Here is a 15,412-nt window from a genome sequence, read left to right as displayed (position 1 = left end):
TTGGCAGTAGTAGAGGGAAGGGAGACTGGACGAGCCACATTGGTAGCACCAGGTTGAAGAGAGGTGGAATCCTATAACAAAGGGCATCTTCTGTAGTAGTTTTAATGACCTTAATGTAAAAATCTGTTTGTATTGAATGTCGTGGTTCATTGGCAGAGTGACAGAGAGGGTCCTTGGTTAACTCTATCAGGATAGTTACATTTTCAGAACTCATAAAATTCCCATCATCTCAGTTTTAGACAACAGGGCCGGCTCTAGAGATTGCTGCACCCTTACCCAACTTATGCAAGACTAAAGGAATACCCTCTCACTGCTGTGAAGGATGAGCTAATGAGGCTTTTGGTGCCCTGAGCTGGTGCTTAACCTGTCTCATGCTTTAAGCTGGTCCTATAGCCAAGTGTTGCTTTTCTTGGGTTTCCTTTAATACCTGCAGTTATTTTTCTATTCTTCTTGCAGGCAGCCAAAGTTACCTTGCTGACCCCACATTAGAGATCCTGAAAATGGAAGAGGTTCCTGTGAGTGACCAGCTGGAGGGAAGAAAGCAGGATACCGATACCAGGAATGGTAAGCCAAGAATTCCTTTGTAATAAAATCCGTGAATGTTACTAGTGATTTTCAGTTACATTTTTGTCTCTTAGTAATTACAGTTCAGTTTTCTTAAATTACCAGGCATGAGGTTCAGGGACATGTCCTAAATAAATCCCAGATCTCCAGCTGGGTATTCAGAGTTTTGGGTTAGTGAATGTGATCTGAGTAAAGGGAATCTTTGCAGAGAGGACAAGATGTTCAGAATCGGTGAATGAAATCAGGATGGTGTCTTCATGTATCATTGCTTACCTGTCCCTGTCTACATAAGCAGGTGGCACACCCACCCAGCATATCACCTTTTTTTACCGGTATATATAAGGGTACAGTCGCCTCTAGACCACCAGGTGAGGTCCAGGACGCAATGATTCAGCGTTTTAAAACTAGGGGCAAAAAATCTTGAATAACCAAATTTGCGGGTACTAAACCTGCAGATTCGGAGGGAGAAGTGTACTAGAAATTAGGGTGACCATGTTACCCATTCCAGAAGGGGAGACTTTTTTGATCAGTCCTGAATTTCTACCAACCTGATCCTGGTGCATTATGGGACCTGCAGCACTGGCACTGATTTCAATGGATAGACTCATAAACTACAAACACTGGCCAAAAAGTGTCCCATCTGAATCGATTCTTCCTCAATTCAAATGGATAGTAAAGTCAAACTTCTCAGAGTCATGCTAGACAAGGACCTCACCTTTCATCAACAAATTAGTGCAGTTTTGCAGAAATGTTTTCATAAGCTTAGGCTCATCCATTCTCTCTCTTCTTTTCTTGATTCCCTCTCTTGTAATTTCAACCATAGATTACTGCAATGCCCTTTATCAAGGTATAACCCAGAAAGAAATCCGCCGTTTACAACTATTGCTAAACACTGCTGTCAAATGAATCTATCATGCAAAAAAAATTTGACCACGTCACTCCTCTCCTCCGCAAAGCACATTGGCTACCTATCACTCGTCGCCTCACCTATAAAATACTCCTCCTCACCTTTAAAACAAAAAACTCTAACCAACCAGCATTCATAAATAAACTTTTGATCCCATACTCATCATCCAGGGCCCTCCGATCTAACAATCGAAACCTACTTTCCATACCGTCAATACGCGAACTGTTTACGATACTACTCACAAATCCATTTTCTCAGTCACCCTCCCCTCTCTTTGGAATGCCCTCCCACTAGATCTTTGATTAGAGAACTCTCTTGAAAAGTTTAAAGCCAAACTTAAAACTTTTCTCTTTAAAGATGCCTTTACTCTTTAGTACCAGCTTCCGCTTCTCAAACATAAGAACATAAGAAATGCCTCTGCTGGGTCAGACCCGAGGTCCATCATGCCCAGCAGTCCGCTCACGCGGTGGCCCAACAGGTCCCGGACCTGTGTAGTAATCTTCTATCCATACCCCTCTATCCCCATTTCCAGTAGGAATTTATCCAGTCCTTTCTTGAACCCCAGTACCGTACTCTGCCCTATTACGTCCTCTGGAAGCGCATTCCAGGTGTCCACCACACGTTGGGTAAAGAAGAACTTCCTGGCATTTGTTTTGAATCTGTCTCCTATCAGCTTTTCCGAATGCCCTCTTGTTCTTTTGTTATTAGAAAGTTTGAAGAATCTGTCCCTCTTTACTCTCTCTATGCCCCTCATGATCTTATAAGTCTCTATCATATCTCCTCTAAGTCTCCTCTTCTCCAGGGAAAAGAGACCCAGTTTCTCCAATCTTTCTCTATCTCTCTCTCTCTATCTCCCTTTCTCTCTCTCTTTCTGTCCCTCTCTACTCTCTCTATGCCCTTCATGATCTTGTAAGTCTCTATCATATCCCCTCTAAGTCTCCTCTTCTCCAGGGAAAAGAGACCCAGTTTCTCCAATCTTTCTCTATCTCTCTCTCTCTCTCTCCCTTTCTCTCTCTCTTTCTGTCCCTCTCTACTCTCTCTTTGCCCTTCATGATCTTGTAAGTCTCTTTCATATCCCCTCTAAGTCTCCTCTTCTCCAGGGAAAAGAGACCCAGCAAACCTTTAATTCTTGTGAAGCCTTGAAACACCAAACGCTTCTTCTGAAGCGATCCCCATCCTAATGTTTTGCCACTCCCCATTTACCTTCATTTTTTAAAATTAATTTTACTTTGATGTATGTTAATGTGAATTCGTCTAGTATTTTTAATACTTGATAAAATATTGCTTTTATTTACCTATTTTAATTGTTTTCTACAATCTTTTTATATTGTATACCGTTTATTTTTGATATACCGTCTATCAAAACAAGTGTCTAAAGAAACTTGAACTTGACAACCTGGTCATCCTAGTCGAAATAGTGTTTTATTACATTGGTCCTTCTCTTTGGAATGGGTTATTGGCCAAGTTTCATGCGATTTCTTGTTACGCTATTTATTTCAAAGCTTTGAAAACCTGACCGTTTTTGTCTGTCTTGGTTGTATTTTGTTATTTATACTGATATTCTTTTTTTAATATGTTAAAAACTGATTGCTCCAAAATTTTGATGTCAAGAATTGGTTGTTTTAGTTGAACATTTTGTTCTTGATGTAGGGAGCAGTGAACATTTATAACTGATTTACTATGCGCTTTGTTATATTACTTTTTAAAAGTGTAAACCGCTTTAACACATTATATTTAATAGCACAGGTCCTCATCGACGTACGACCGCAATTAGTTCCGACTGACAGGTCGCAAGTCGATCTGGACGTAAGTCGGCCTATACTAACTACAGTATTTTTTACCCCTCCCCACGTATCTTTTCCCTGGCGGTCCAGCGGTGAGGGGTAAAAAAATATTTAGTATGGGTTGGGATGGGAGATGGGGGAAAAGCATCGTAAAGTCGAACCGTCGTAAGTTGAATAGGTCGTAAGTCGACTAGGACCTGTATATGAAACAAACAAATCACTAAGTTTATAGTTTATAGTTTATAGTTTATTCAATTTTTGATTAAACGCTTTTTCGTTTCTTCAAAGCGTTGTACAGAATAAAAATAACTTTACAGATAAAAAATAAAACATTTAATACAAACTTTTAAGATCGACATGACTGACGTATTAGATAATTATAGACAGGCATACAATAGATACGATTGGTAAAGGGGGTAAGAAATACAATTGATAAAATAAAAATAAGAAACATTTAAGGTAAACACAAAAGGAATTGGGGGGAAGGGTGGAAATTAAAAACTAGTATTAGTGATTTGATGTCTGAAATGTGCCTCTTTATTTTATTTTATTTTATTTTTTTCAGTTAAAAGCTTCGTTAAAAAGGAAACATTTTAAGTTACTTTTAAATTTTTTTAAGTTTTTTTCCATTTTTAAATATAGTGGGAGAGTGTTCCAGATTGTTGGGGCTGTGACTGAAAAAATTGAGGTACGGCGTGTGCCGATATTTTTTAGGGAAGGAATGTTGAGGTTAAATTGAGATATGGACCTTAAGGATCTTGGTGGGTCGTATGGAATCAGTAATCTGTCTATGAAGGCTGGGGCATTTGACTGCAGAGTTCCGAATGTTAAAAGGGCGATTTTATATGTTACTCTTTGTGAGACTGGCAACCAATGGGCATTTTGAAGAAGAGGGGTTACGTGATCATACTTCTTTGCTCCTGAAATTATCTTAATAGCAGTATTTTGAATCAACTGCAAGCGTTTTAAGTCTTTATGATATATTCCTTTTAAAAGTGAGTTGCAGTAATCTAATTTCGATATAACGAGTGAATGTATCAGAATATTAAGAGAACTAATGTTGAGAAGGGGGGCTAATGATCGGATCATTCTCAATTTATAAAAACAATTTTTAACTAAGGCGCTTATTTGAGGTCGAAATGTCAATTTATTGTCTATGAGAACGTCTAAAATTTTTATAGTGGTGACTGATGATAGTGGAATGTTATCAATAATGATTGGGGAAATTAGTTGCGCTCCCTCTTTTCCTGGGAAAAGGAGGGTATTAGTTTTTGAGATGCTCAGTGATAATTTATTGATGTTTAGCCAGTCGTGAATTTTACTTAATTTTTGATTAATTGCCTGAATCTCAGAATGATTGGTTGGGTCAATGGGGTGTAGAATTTGTAGGTCATCGGCATAAGCGTATACTGTAAACCCTATTGATTGACAAAGAGTCAGAAGTGGAGCCAAGTAGATATTAAATAATAAAGGCGATAAAATAGAGCCTTGTGGGATTCCAAAGTTAGAGTGGTAAGGATTTGATTTTGTTGTGTTAATTTGTACTGTGTAGGATCTATCGGAGAAATAGGAACGGAACCATTCAAGGGCCTGATCGGCTACGCCTATGGATTCAAGACGTTGTAATAAAAGATAATGGTCGATGGTATCGAAAGCTGCAGCAAGATCCAAGGAGATTAGGAGAACGGATTTGTGGTGATCTAAATAATAATTTATGGATGTAGTGAGACCAAGTAATGAGTACTCTGTAGAATGATTGATACGGAAACCAGTTTGGTTGGGGTGAAGTACATGTGTTTTGTCGATGAAGTCCGTCAATTGTTGAAAGACAGTTTTCTCAGTTAATTTACATAGGAATGGAAGATTTGCTATTGGTCGATAGTTAGAACATTTATCGAGATTATTTTTTGGGTCTTTGATGATTGGGTTTATGATTGAGTGTTTCCAGTCTGGTGGAACTTTGGCTGTAGATAAACAAGTGTGAATTATTTGAAGGATATATGATCCAAAAACTGTAAAATGTCGTTTCAGGAAAAATGGAGGGATAGGATCGAGGATAGAGCCTTTAGTATTCATATGATATAAGTTATTTTCGATGGCTTTTAATGATGGAGGGATAAAATGGGAAAGAGTAGCACGAAGTGATTGGTTCGTGGATGTAATAACCTCGTTTTCTGGAGGGCTGGATGGATTAATGATATTGGGTAAATTATTAGCGATTTTGGATCGAATCAGAACGATTTTTTCTTGAAAATAACTTGCTAAAGTTTGAGCTGTTGGTGCTACTTTGTCTAAAATTGGTTTTTTGTTTTTAAAGGTAGTTAATTGTTTGAGAACTTTGAACAAGAATGATGGGTTTTTGGTACTAGAGATTTTTGTATGATAGAATTGTTTCTTAGTTTCGTTAATTGATTGCCGGTAATATTGTGATATTTTTTTGTAATTATCTAAGTTTTCCGGGGTGGGCTTTGATCGCCACTTTCGTTCGGCTGATCGTGTTTGTTGTTTTAAAAGACCTAAAGATGCGTTGAACCAAGGGTTTCTTTGCTTTTTTGAGGAAATTTTCATGGTAACTATTGGTGCTAATGTATCTAGTAATGATTTGCATGCCTTGTTCCATGTATTAGTTTGTTCGATTGAAGTTTCGGAGCTAAATTTTTCTAAATCGATTGTAAATGTCGAAGAAACAAGGGAATGATCTATATGTTGAAAATCTCTTGTGGTGATAATTTTGGGGGCTGGATAAACGACCTTGGGAAATGACAATGATAATGTTGTTTGAATTAGATAGTGATCGGACCAGGGGACTGGAAGGGGAATAGGTTGAGAACAATTTGAACTTAGTTTTTTGGGAACAATAATTGCGTCTAAAGTATGACCGTGAGAATGAGTTGGCTCGGAATTTAATAATATTAGATTGAGGTCGTCTATGTGTGTTAATAAATCAGTTGTGATTGGACTAGAGACCTCTTCAAAGTGAACGTTGAAGTCTCCTAAGAGGAGAGGAATTTGTGAGGAGGTGGAGAAGTCAGAGATTATGGATAAGAGGTGCGTTACTGCAGTTTGATTAATATAAACTTAACAAGCATGACTTATTCGAAGAACACTACAATACAGAAGACATAGTAAGATACATGCAATAAGCTAGACAACATTAACAAGGGTACTGTAACCTACTTGCAATGAGATAATCAGAATTAGCAAACATACTACACTTTTCCCTCTGTATTCGCTGTGATAGGGGATTAACAGACCCGCGAATAACTTTTTCATATGTTATTCGCTGTTTTCTATTAAAAACCATCGTGAATATCGTGAAACCATGAATAACATGGTGGGAGACCTGGCCTGTTTCTGAAGGAGAGGCAAAACACGGTGAAGAAAGTGCCGTGAATCAGCGATTTTCTCTGTAAACGCTTGGAATTAGCGATTTCTCTATGCGAGCTGATGTAATTGAGGGGGGGGAGGAGCCAGCAAGATAAAAACCGTGAATGATCAAAACCGCGATTGCTGAAACCGCAAATACGGAGGGAGAAGTGTATTTATTTAACAGATAAAATAAGAAAGGTATTGCAAAATTCACACAGACAGTAATTGAGACTATCGGCCTCTTTTACAAAGCCGCACGGTAACAGCCCCGAAGGCCTTTAAATCTCTATGGGCTTCCGGGCCGTTAGCGCAGCGCAGCCACTAGCACGCCTTTGTAAAAGAGGCCGTATAACTCCGTTTATCCAACAGATGTAATAAGAAGGGTGTGTATCTGTCTTGATCAGTATTTAACAGTTGTTTTAATTTGTTCTACGATTTTATGTTTGTAAACAGTTTTGTAAACCGTTTTGGTCAAAAACGGTATAGAAAATTTTAAAATAAATACTGTAGGAAATCAAACCAATAAGCATATACTGCTTATTCAAGTTCAAGTTCACTTTATTTTTGATGAATCGCCTATTTAAAACATTCTAAGCGATGTACAATTAAAAACAAATTATAAAAGAACATTCAGTCATATTAGTAAAACATTAAAAAAAAACAATAAAACACATATTTGTTAAATAATTAAATAATACATTAAAAACAAACATGAAAAAGGGAGGAAAGGGGGGAAAAGTTACATATTTTCTAATGGTAAAGGAAAAAAAACATATATTAGGAAAAAAACATAAAGTAGGGATGTAAAATAAAAAGAGAAAAGTTATTCATTAAAAGCATCATTAAATAAAAAAGTTTTTAAGAGTTTTTTAAAAGAGATAATATCTCTCTCCTTTCTAATAAAAAGAGGCAGAGTGTTCCAGAGTTGGGGAGCTAAAACAGAGAACATATCGTTTCTCCTTGTTCCCACAATTTTGAGTGAAGGGACCAAAAGTAACTCTTGTTGTGATGAGCGAAGAGTTCGATTAGAATGATAGGGGATAATCATTCTAGATATGAATTGAGGGGTGTTATATATTAGAACCTTAAAGACTAAAAATGCTATTTTAAAAGTTATGCGATGATTAATAGGTAGCCAGTGTGATTTAATAAGAAGGGGTGTTACATGGTCATATTTTTTTGCTTTATGTATAAGTTTTATGGCCGTATTTTGGATTATTTGGAGTCTTTTCTTTTCTTTTTGGGAAATATTATATAGCAAAGAATTACAATAATCTAATTTGGAAATGATCATGGAGTGGACAAGGATATTAACAGATTTTGGTTCTAAGAAGGATGAAATGGATCTTATGTAATAGAGAAAATGAGAAGGGATAGTATCAAAGCATGTAAACGATTATGCCAAGTCCAATAAGAAGGAGCGAGATCCGAAACCCACTCCCCCAAAAAGGGATATTAACACACAAGTAGTGACAGATACAATAATAGCTATAGCCACCTCCTTACAATAAGATACTTAAAATGAACAAGCAAATACTCTTTCACTAACAGATGTAAACAAATGCTGAAAGAGAAGAATTGAATAACCTTGGGAGGGCTGAGAAAAGTTCCTCTCCCCCCTTAAAACCAGCCGGCCACCAACCCAGTCAGCCTGAATTGCTTATGTCTTTTCGGGAAGGCCTCAAGCCTTTAGAAACGGCGCCCAAACTAGAAGATGGGAGGACAATGACCGTGCCCCCGCAGCTGGAAGCTACCATGTTACTTTTAGCCATGAGCCATGCAGCTCACAGCCTCCTATTTATATGACACATAGGCCTTGGCAAAGCAGATGTCTTTAAAGATTCCTTTGGGGATATTTGCCAATATATATCTTTCTCAATAGCTGAATGAATCTCAGGTCTCTAGCAGGGTTTTCAGATTTTTTTTAGTTAGTGAAAGTTAGTGAATATAATCAGGATGAAGGAACTCTGGAAAAGCTGGAGGACAGGATGAGATGCCGAGAACCAGTCAATGAAATCAGGCTAGTCTTTTCTCTGTTTCCATGCTGTTGCCCACTAGTACGTGTCTACATGCAACACTGTTTTCTAATGTGACATGTGGAGACTTGGCAAAGCAAATATCTTTAAAGATTACTCAATAGCTGTATAATTTATGTGCATATCTCTCTTTTTATCAAACAGATGATGGATTTGGGAACAACAGTAATAGAATGAGAGAGGGTGATAGGCAGCAGATGGAGAAAAGGACATACAAAGATTCCTCCAGAGACGACACAGATCATTCGGCTTATTGTGCGAGAAGTAGGAGTAAAGTTACACCATCCAGCATGAAAAAAAAACTTCAGAACAGAGCTAGACCCAGTGCATGTACTGAACAAGTGAAAAATGTCAACCATTTCTCAAATCTTGCACAAAATCAGAGACTCAAAAGAGAGAGACTGTTTCGTAGCACTGCAAGTGAGGAAAAGCTCTCTGAGAATTCAGACCTTACAGAAGAAAAAATAATTCACAAACACAAATCATTTCAATGTACTGAATGCGAAAAGTGTTTTACATATAAATCACAGGTTAAAATTTATCAGAAACTTCAAGGGGAGAAACCATCAAAATGTTCTTTAAGCAATAAAAGTTTCAATGAGACATTTCAGCTGAAAAGTCATGAATTAACCAACACTAGAAAGATACAAGTGTATGAAGAGAACCTCAAGGGAATGGAGATATTAAAATGTCCAATATGTGATAAAAGCTTCAATGAAAAATATAAAATCCACACTGGAGAAAAACCGTATAAATGTTCAGAATGTAATAAAAGCTTCACTCAAAAATATAATCTCAGAGTTCATGAAAGAATTCACACTGGAGAAAAGCCATATAAATGTTCAAACTGTGATAAAAACTTCAATAACATAAGTTCTCTCAGAACTCATGAAAGAATCCACTCTAGAGAAAAGCCATGTAAATGTTCTGAATGTGGTAAAATTTTCAGTCGAAGAAATGATCTCCGAACTCATGAAAGAATCCACACTAGAGAAAAACCATATAAATGTTCTGAATGTGGTAAAATTTTCAGTCGAAGAAATGATCTCCGAACTCATGAAAGAATCCACACTGGAGAAAAACCATATAAATGTTCTCAATGTGGTAAAATTTTCAGTCGAAGAAATGATCTCAGAACTCATGAAAGAATCCACACTGGAGAAAAACCATATAAATGTTCAGAATGTGATAAAAGCTTCAATCAAAAAACTTAATCTCAGAAATCATGAAAGAATCTACACAATGGCAAATGTGTTCTCAATGTAACACTGACTAGAACCCATGATGGCTAGGTGTAAGAAAAGTAGAAAGCTCAGTGTAGCAGGGGTTGATTATAATAAATTGCCTGAAAAAGTGCAAAATTAAATGCTAAATTGATTAAGAACAAAAATATGGTAAACCTCATTGCTTTTCTCACTGGATCCTAATGTTAGGAGTGTTTATTAACTTGGACTGTAAGAAAATAAATATTTCAAACTATGTAAAAACTAATAAACCATCTACAGAGTAAGAGCTGGGCTCTGTTCTAAGTTCCTCAATTATTTGAATTTTTTCAAGATCTTTTAAATGTGGGTTGGGGATGAGGATGGAAAAGAATGTGGAGATAATGGGGATGGAACCAATAAGATGGGGATGGTACAGGAATGGACAAGAATTGACTGGGGATAATTACATTACATTACATTGGTGATTTCTATTCCGCCAATACCTTGCGGTTCAGGGCGGATTACAAAAGAAGTTATCTGGCCATTTCCTGAGGAATTGAACAGAAGAGCGAGTTGCTTCAGAGAATTGGGATGAGTCTTGCGGTGAGGGGTCAGTTACAGTAGGATGGGTATGGGATAGGGAGGAATGAAATTGAATGGAGACAGGTGGGGATGAGGACCAGATCATGTCCCTGCGCACACCTCTTACCACAGACTCTAAGAGAGTTGGAATCAGAAAGAAGTGTACCTGGCAGGAAATGGGCCAACCTGGAAGAAAAGAGTGCAAGGTAGAAGGTCTTTGAGAATACAGTTGGTTCTGTGGGCCCAGAGGCCCCTGGTACTTGGCAACCAGTGGAGGTGGCAAAGGCTCCTGGGAGTGCAGTTGGTGCATGGGGTCTGGCAATGGCCCTTGGCCAGGCCATTCCAGCCCTCCTAAGTTACCAAGCAGCCATTGGGGAGAAAAGTCTTAATGAAGGGGCAGGGAGATGAAATTGATACTATCTACATTGGTAAAAGACTTAAGGCTAGATGCACAAAACATGGTTGCTAAGACCGTGCAGATTGCTGAGGGCCGATTTTTTGGCCAATTAGAAACATAGAAACTTGATGTCAGATAAAGACCAAATTGCCCATCCACAATAACCATTATCTCCTCCTCTCTATACCCATCTTAATATTAAACCGTACCATGCAGTGATCACTGGATGCCAGATTATCACCTACTGTAAAATCGGAAACACTTTCCCCATTTGTAAGTCCTAAGTCCAGTATGACCCCATCCTGCATGGGTTCAATTACCAACTGCTGGAACAGTTCTCCTTGTAGAGAATCCAGGATCTCCCTACTTCTATAAGACCCCGCAATAGGGATACCCCAATTAACATCTGGCATGTTAAAATCACCTATTAGTAAAACGTCCCCTTTTTTAGATATATTCTGAATGTCTACTATTAAATCTCTATCTACTTCTTCCATCTGTGAAGAAGGCCTGTATATCACACCAATGTAAATATATTCACCATTTCCTTTCCAAATTGATCCACAGTGCCACTTCCTTGCCCTGCAGATCCTGCAATTGTGTGGCTTTAATATGATCTTTTCTTCCCCTCTTTTTCTTCCTACCTTGTCTTTACTGAACAGATTATAGCCTGGTATAACTACATCCCAGTCAAGGTTTTCCGTGAACCACGTCTTTGTGATCGCCACTATATCCAACTCCTCTTCTTCCATCACATATTCTAGATCCAGAATCTTGTTTCCCATACTTTGAGCATTAGTATATATTGCTTTCCAGACATTGCCCCCTTTTCCCATCCATGTAGAGGTATTCAGTGGCTTACTTACCTGAGAGCTTATACTCACCCAGGAGCTTTGATCACCCTTCCCCCATCACTTCTAGTTTAAAGCCCTCTTCAGTAGATTAGCCAGCCTGCTGGCAAAGACACGTCTTCCCTTCTTTGATAGATGTACTTCATCCCCACTTAGCTGCCCTTAGAAAATCATCCCATGGTCTAGGTAGCCAAAACACTCTTGATGACACCATCCACGTAGCCATGCAGTCATCTCTTGAAAGTGTATCTTTCATGACGTTTTCAGGAATGTTCATTTTGATCATTTTTGTTAGCCCATTTTTTCATCAAATGAGCAAAGTCATATAGAACTAAATTCAGTAAATGGCACTCAAAATTCAGGCCCTAATTGGATACCCTGTATCCTGTGCCACAGAGGGAGGAGCTTAAGGCCCTGATTGTCTTAGATGCCTAAGGCCCATCCCTGTACATTCCGGGATGCACTGGGATGGGGAAGGCCTGCCAATTTGGAGTGTCAGGCCTGCGAGGGGTATAGGGGGCTGGGGGCATCTGGTGGCAGGAGGTGGAGTGGGGAATGGGAGGGGACGGTTTGGGGGAGTGGGCCCAGGCCCAGGGGAAGGAGGGAGTAGGCATCCCTCCTGCTCATTTTGGCTGGCGGAGGAGGGTTTGCAGCAACAGGAGGCTGTGGGCATCCCTCCTGCCAATTTTTATTGATATACGTGGGGCAGGCGGGCGTTTGGCTCTATTTTGGTTTTGGGGGTTGTTGGGTGGGCAGTTCGCTTTTTTTTAATGGGACAGATATTGTGCGTGTGTAACAGCTGTGCCATTAAATAAAAAATAAAAAAGCCCCCAAAAGCTAAATGGCAGGAGGTTGCTTTGGGGCTTCACCTTCTGCTCAGCTGTTTGAGCTTTCCCAAACCAGCTCTGGGCATGTGTTTAAAGTCGCTCTTGCAGTGACTGAACGGACATGATTAGGGTGGTCCGCCGTGCAAATCATTTGCATGCAGATTTGTTTGAACATTGATCGCTGTTCCAGGAAAGGCAGGAGAGGGGAGATGTAAATGCGCATGAGTCGAGTCTCTTTCATTTGAAAGAAAGCTCTAGACTGAGAGGACATAGGATGAAGTGAAGAGGCGATAGGCTCCGGAGTAATCTAAGGAAATACTTTTTTACAGAAAGGGTGGTAGATGCGTGGAACAGTCTCCCGGAAGAGGTGGTGGAGACAGAGACTGGGTCTGAATTCAAGAAAGCCTGGGATAGGCATGTGGGATGTCTTAGAGAGAGGGGAAGAGAAAATGGTTACTGTGGATGGGCCATTTGGCCTTTATCTGCCATCATGTTTCTGGCTACCCAGCCGTAATCTTTAATGACTTCCCTAAATCCAGCAAAATTACATGCTGTGATGCAACAGAAGTGAACCTGTGACATAAGCAGAAATAAGGAATGAATAATATGTTTAGCCCATGGCCATGTTAACTCTAAGGCTGCATTGGGTAGGGAACTATAGAAAGGGAATGGGGATAGGACTTGTATACCTCCTTTATGTGGTTACATATTCAAAGTTGTTTACCTAGGGCGATGGAGGATTAAGTGACTTGACAGTGCTGGGACTTGATTCCACAACTTCTGGGTGTAGAGTAGAGAGTTGTGCGGGGACAGAAATCCCACCCATCCCCGCCAGGATCCTCTCCGTCCCCACCCGTCCCCATCAGGATCCTCTCCATCCCCACCCGTCCCCGTCAGGATCCTCTCCGTTCCCACCCGTCCCCCTCAGGATCCTCTCCGTTCCCACCCGTCCCCCTCAGGATCATCTCCGTTCCCACCCGTCCCCCTCAGGATCCTCTCCGTTCCAACCCGACCCCGCCAGGATCCTCTCCATCCCCATCCGTCCCCGTCAGGATCCTCTCCATTCCCACCCATCCCCGCAAGGAATTACCTCCATCCTCGCCCGTCTCCATAAAAAGCAGCAATTACTTCTGACAGGATCATCAATTCCACAGTTTCTTTTGTGTTTTTGCTGCTGTTTTCCTTGTGGAATCTCTGGTGGAACCCTTTTTTTGTTTTCTGTTCAGGTAATTAACTTATAAACCCCCTCTTTTACTAAGGCTGACGTGTCCATTATATTATATGGATGAACCCTGCTTCCAAAGCCTTCCATCCCCGTGGGAGTCCCGTTGGCTAGAAGAGGGTCCCCGTAGGAGTCTCGTGGGCCAGAGGGGGGTCCCCGTGGGAGTCCCTTGGGTTAGGGGAGATTCCCGCGGGACCCCCGCGGGATTCTCACAATCCCCGTTCCCGTGCAGACCTCTAGTGTAGAGACAGCAGTTCTACCACTCCTCGCCTCCAGATCTTTGAAAGATAAACAGATATGGGTGCTTTACAAATGGATTTGAGTTAGCTTTTAGCATGGATTTGAATATGGACAGAGATGGCACCACAGACTGTGTGGATCCAGCAGATCTGGTTCTTATCAAGGGTGTGCCAATATTTGCCATCACCTGTCCTAATGCCCCTTCCTGCTATTGCTGCTACTACTTCCAGGTAAGGCTAATCCTAGCTTCTTTTGTTGTTTCCCCTCTTCCCTCCTACTTTTATTAAGGATGTGTCATCATTTTACACAGCATGGTTGCATGTTTTTTACTGCTCACAACTGCAAGGTTGCATGTTTTACTGCTCAGAAATTAATAGTGCTGCATGCAAGAATGTCTGACCAATGTGATGCACAGCAGAAACATTATTTAAAGGATCAGGGGAGCAGTATATCAGGCCTCTGAAAATCAGGCAATCTATACAGATCATTAATCACCGAGGTCTCTTCTTGCTATAATGTAGGGGAGAGCTGATCTTACAGACAGATCAGATAACATAAACATAAGAACATAAGCAAAGAACATAAGCAATGCCTCCACTGGGTCAGACCCGAGGTCCATCGCGCCCAGCAGTCCGCTCACGCGGCGGCCCAACAGGTCCAGGACCTGTGCAGTAGCCCTCTATCTATACCCCTCTATCCCTTTTTCCAGCAGGAAATTGTCCAATCCTTTCTTGAACTCCAGTACCGTACTCTGTCCTATTACGTCCTCTGGAAGCGCATTCCAGGTGTCCACCACACGCTGGGTAAAGAAAAACTTCCTAGCATTCGTTTTGAATCTGTCTCCTTCCAACTTTTCCGAATGCCCTCTTGTTCTTTTATGGTTTGAAAGTTTGAAAAATCTGTCCCTCTCTACTCTCTAAAGCTATTGCCTACATATTGTATTGAAGGTGGAGGGAGGGGACAAGTTAATTCTGTTTGCATTAGTGGAGTGTTCTTCAACCTTTTTACACCTATGGACTGGCAGAAATAAAATAATTATTTTGTGGACCGGCGGTTGAAGGACACTGGGCTAAGTTGTGGGCTAGACCCCACCCATCTCTACCCAATCTCCACCCCAGACCCCGCCCCCATAATAGTACTAATTGAAACAGTATTTTTTCCATTCATTTTTCATAGATACACACAGTATAATCTTATTAACAACACATAATGGTTAACCACAAAATTAAACTATAGAAAGCACACTGACAGCAGATGTAAATTCTCAAACTTGACATAATTCAATCACTAAATTCAAAATAAAATCATTTCCCCCCTACCTTTGTTGTCTCCCTCCCTCCTTGCTATGCCTTACCTTCTGACCTGCTCCTGCCTAGCCATTTTACGCCACCCCCGGTGTTATTTCAGGCTGGCTCCCTCTTCCTCACT

General features: G+C 40.2%; 2 protein-coding genes across 4 annotated transcripts in view; one reads left to right on the top strand and one right to left on the bottom strand.

Moving 5' to 3' along the window:
• Window positions 1–10,170, top strand: part of LOC117367653 (zinc finger protein 391-like) — a 29,004-nt gene extending 18,834 nt beyond the window's left edge. For all 3 annotated transcript variants that reach the window (XM_033960432.1, XM_033960431.1, XM_033960430.1), the window contains 2 exons: window positions 457–564; window positions 8,805–10,170. In XM_033960432.1, the coding sequence (XP_033816323.1) occupies window positions 457–564; window positions 8,805–9,874 (1,178 nt within the window). In that variant the 3' untranslated portion in view covers window positions 9,875–10,170. The remainder of the gene's footprint in view (window positions 1–456; window positions 565–8,804) is intronic.
• The window catches only part of LOC117367630 (gastrula zinc finger protein XlCGF57.1-like), a 158,799-nt gene that overhangs the window by 43,339 nt on the left and 100,048 nt on the right, over window positions 1–15,412 (bottom strand). The window lies entirely within an intron of this gene.

Source organism: Geotrypetes seraphini, chromosome 10, assembly GCF_902459505.1.
Source record: "Geotrypetes seraphini chromosome 10, aGeoSer1.1, whole genome shotgun sequence".
Lineage (NCBI taxonomy): Eukaryota > Metazoa > Chordata > Amphibia > Gymnophiona > Dermophiidae > Geotrypetes > Geotrypetes seraphini.
This window is presented reverse-complemented; position numbering and strand designations above follow the sequence as displayed.